This window comes from Crocodylus porosus, unplaced genomic scaffold, assembly GCF_001723895.1.
Source record: "Crocodylus porosus isolate Cpor-Errol unplaced genomic scaffold, CroPor_comp1, whole genome shotgun sequence".
Lineage (NCBI taxonomy): Eukaryota > Metazoa > Chordata > Crocodylia > Crocodylidae > Crocodylus > Crocodylus porosus.
Genome location: NW_017728886.1, coordinates 251,847,951 through 251,851,896, shown reverse-complemented (window position 1 = coordinate 251,851,896; position 3,946 = coordinate 251,847,951). Strand labels below are relative to the sequence as shown.

The 3,946-nt window shown below is 50.6% G+C and overlaps 1 protein-coding gene and 1 non-coding gene across 2 annotated transcripts in view; one reads left to right on the top strand and one right to left on the bottom strand.

The window, feature by feature from the left end:
- FAM83A (family with sequence similarity 83 member A) overlaps positions 1-2,414 on the bottom strand; it is a 13,208-nt gene extending 10,794 nt beyond the window's left edge. The window contains exon 1 of the mRNA XM_019552435.1: positions 1,098-2,414. Coding sequence (XP_019407980.1) covers positions 1,098-1,577 — 480 coding nt within the window. The 5' untranslated portion in view covers positions 1,578-2,414. The remainder of the gene's footprint in view (positions 1-1,097) is intronic.
- A 957-nt stretch (positions 2,415-3,371) lies between these two features.
- TRNAM-CAU lies at positions 3,372-3,444 on the top strand. Its single transcript has one exon. It is a non-coding gene; the product is annotated as a tRNA-Met (tRNA).
- The last annotated feature ends 502 nt before the right edge of the window (positions 3,445-3,946 follow it).

Sequence of the window (3,946 nt, the reverse complement as noted above, 5' to 3'; positions counted from 1 at the left end):
TGATCATGCGCGTGGCTCTCCTCTGGACTCTCTCAAGCTTCTCCACATCCTTTTTGAATTGTGGAGCCCAAAACTGGACGCAGTACTCCAGCATTCACCTTCCTACACTTTTTAAAGATAGCCACTAGTTAGCCCTACTGCTGCATTCAGAGAATTCTGCCTTCCATGGCTTCTCAAAGGTAATTGCTAGGGATTCAGCAATTGCTGTTTCAAAATAAAAAGATGCTTTTTCTAACTGCCAGCCCTGCAAACTCAACTGCATCATAAAAGCCATTTCCTTCTCATGCATCATTGCCAATAAAAAGGTTCTGCAGGGCAGACTCAGCTCTCTGTCACCAGTTACAACCCATTGTCTTCAAATTCTGGTCTTGGTAATACCTGTCCAAGGCTGTGTGTTGCACAGGTGCAATGGATGAGGATGAAGTAAACAATTCTACCCAAGGTGTATAAAGAACAGAGCCCTGCTTCCCCTTCTGTAGCCGTGTTTCTCTGCCAGACCTCTGGCAATCAAAAGGAACAATCAAGCAGTTGCTGCTTAGTGAAGAAAGAAAGTGTTGCTCTCAATACAGATAAAAAGCAGATCTGTCAAGTAAGCCTGTTTCCACTGTCATTTTTCAGATATCTATCATGGAGAGGCGTGTTGGTAATATTCAGTGTAGAAGACCTATAGAACAATGACCAATGCAATTAAATGTTACTTAGGTATGTTTCTATTCAAGACAAAGAATAAAAGTCTAGGTGTGATGGTGCACTAGCTTCTAATGGAGAGCAAGGTTTGAATTTAGCTCAGTCTGGAACATAAGTGAAAACTCATTTGCTTGGTCCTACTACTCTGCTAAACCCAAAGTGCACTGTTGTTACCTCCCCCCATTCACGTTACAGATTCAGGGTCACTGTGCACTACACTAGTGTGAAGGAGAATCTCAGCAAAGAAGAATTCAAGTATGGAGCCAGCAAGTCTCATGGCCAAACAATCCTAAATGGAAGAGCATTGCCAGGGTACAGTATAAGGATCTTCCTCACACTCACCACATTCACCCAGATTTTAAGAGCAGAGAGAAAAATCAGATTCAGAGGAAAGATGTTCCTCTCTGTACCTGACTTGTCTTGGTGATGCAGCGGCGTATGATGTCTCTGATGTTGCTGTTCTTGTCTGTCTGGAAGTACACAGTGGCGCTGGATTTCTCCTTGAGATAGGGCTTCTCGGCTGTAACCCATGGCTGAAGCAGGGCTGGCTCACTGCTCTCAGAGATCATAGGGAAGTAGGTTCCTGATGGGAGAGAGCCAGCGTCATTCTGTCTTGGCCCAGCTTCACCATCTGTGTGAGATTCGTTAGCATAGTATGGCTCCCTGGCATGTTTCTCGATGTACTGAGCTTCCAAAGAAGATAGAAAATCCACCTCCCCTTCTTCGCTCAAGGTTTTGAGATATGCTTCAGTCCCACCATCCAAGAGAGCGTCGGTGGCTAATCTCACGCTCTCGTTGTGGCTGAAATCTGCTTTTGTCAACCGGATGGACTGATTCTTGACCTCCTCCAAGCGCTTCCTGATCTTGCCCGTGTATCTTGAGCGGCTCATGGTTCTTTCTCTCCACAGGGACTGGACGCCAATGGCAAACGCTGTGCACACATGCTATAATGAAGGGATGAGTGAGGTTCCCATTTCCAAGCTGCAGATTCCCTTTCGTTGAGGAATAATTTGCTAAGAAAAATAAACCATCCTCAATACCTGCAGCAAATTGGCACCACAATCTCCCTCCAAGTTTGTTGGTACAAGTGCATCCAAATGATGAAGCTGTCAGTTTGCAGCTGTTCTTAACCATGATGTTCCAGATGGAGCATAGGTTTAAAGCTGATTAATTCGCTTATCTGAGGCACACACCCTGCCCCCAGGGCATATGAAGGATTTCACCTTCAGTTGTCAGGTCTGTCTGCTCGATTTTGATTTCCCCATCTTGCAGCCGTTCTCTGAAAAGCTGTGTGTGGAGGATGCACTCAAGCAAAAAAGAAGCAAGTCTGTTTGCAAAAGCTGTTGCACAACTTTGAAAATAGCTTGAGGCACCTAACTTCCTACAGCAGGTGGCACGGAGCAAAATACCACATACGTTTAATGTGAAGACAGACATCAATTTGCCCATAACTTCAAAACAACACTGACCGGTGACTGCCCCTAGATGCCATCATGATAGGCGGTCAAAAAAAATAAAGGAGAAACGAAAAGCTTAAAAACCTGACTGAACTTGACAACTCTGCATAAACAGTATTTTAGGGACTGTACCAAAGTATTTCTTCAAGCCTGTTCACATTAGTGTGAAAAGAAAAACGAATCAAACAAGCCTCTACTTTGGCGCATGGTGGGAGTACTGACAGGTGGCTAACAGGGATGAAGGCATCACAGAGCTGCCAACTCTGATCATCGGAGTCGCTCTCTTGTGATATTCAGTGTCTGTCTCAAAGGCCCAGCTCCAGGATTCATATGATCACATGAGAAACGTCTCATTTACAAAACAGGGCCCAGATTTTCAGCGGGCCCGTCTACACGAGCTGCTATGCCGCTGTACCAACAAGCTGCCAGAGCTCCTTGCTACAGCAACGTGGTGTCCCCGGGCATGATCCATGACAGCCATGCTGCTGCGCAGTAGCAGCTAAAAATAACTGTGCGGTAACAGGAACTGCGCAAGTACTGACTGACTGCTGCTGCGCAGTCGGCGACTCGTGTGGACGCAGCCAGGGAGACTCAGGTGCTTGTAGATACCACTCTGCCATGCATGTGCAACCTCTGGCTTGCAAGCTACCTCTGACCCCTGGCGCTGTGTCATCTGGCCCACGGGTCTCCCCACTTAGCTGGAAATTTGGCTGCCGCATTGGGTACCTGATCCTGGCTGGCTGAGGGTGGCACTGGGCCCCATCCTGGCACGCAGGACCCAGCCGAGGCCCCACGGGACCTCTTCCTGGCCTGCCTAACCTGGCCCTGTGCCACCCCCGGACCAAGCCCTGGAGCACTGCTACGCTCAGAGGTTTAATAAAGGTTTAAAAGTCAGGGAAAAAACCCCAAACCAACCCCTAGATTCCTAACAGACGCTATTTCAGTGCTGCAAAGTTTGAGACGCTGCGCTTTGGCCAGCCCGGGGCTGGAAGGGCAGCCTGTGCACGCCCCGGTGCTAGGAAGCCGGCTCGTCTACTAGTGCTCACTGCAGAGACGCAGGGGAGGAGCTGCTGTTGGCCCTGCGCGAGGCTCCCCCGCCTGAGGGCTGCCGGCTCCCGCCGGACCTTGTCTGCAGAGACCCCGCGGGGGGCGAGCGGCGGCGCCGCCATGCTCGGCCGCGCGGGCTGGGCGGGCTGGAGAGGCGGAGCGCCGAGCCTTCCAACGGCCGCCTCGTTAGCGCAGTAGGTAGCGCGTCAGTCTCATAATCTGAAGGTCGTGAGTTCGAGCCTCACACGGGGCAGCTGAGCTCTTTTTTTTTTTTTTTTATTTTAAATAATTATTATGATGTCCTTTTGCAGGGTCGTGTTTTGCCAGCCCTGACTGCCCGACATAAACCCCAGGGGTTCAAACAAGGCCCTGTGTGGTTACAGGTCTTTGCACCAGGAAGAAAGGGGTCACTCTCTGGGGTCAAGAGGCCTCACGCTGACAGCCCAGGGCCGAGGGGCTCTGGCGAGGGGCTGCCTCGAGGCCAAGCAAGGCTTGTTGTTTAATGGAGAACAATAACTTGTGTCATGGATAAAACGCCGTGAGCCCAAAGGGCCCTGAACATCCTGCACCACCGGCACCAGGCCCTGGTGTCCGCCTCTGGCCACGTTGCCCCTGTTGCGGGCTTAGGCCACCAACCCGGGGAAGTGGCGCCACCAGATGCAACAGCCCATCGCTGATGCCTCATCGGTGGCCTCGTGGGGAAGGCACTCGGGGCCAAACCCCGCTGAGTTTGGTGCTAGCAAAGCTGGCTGGGC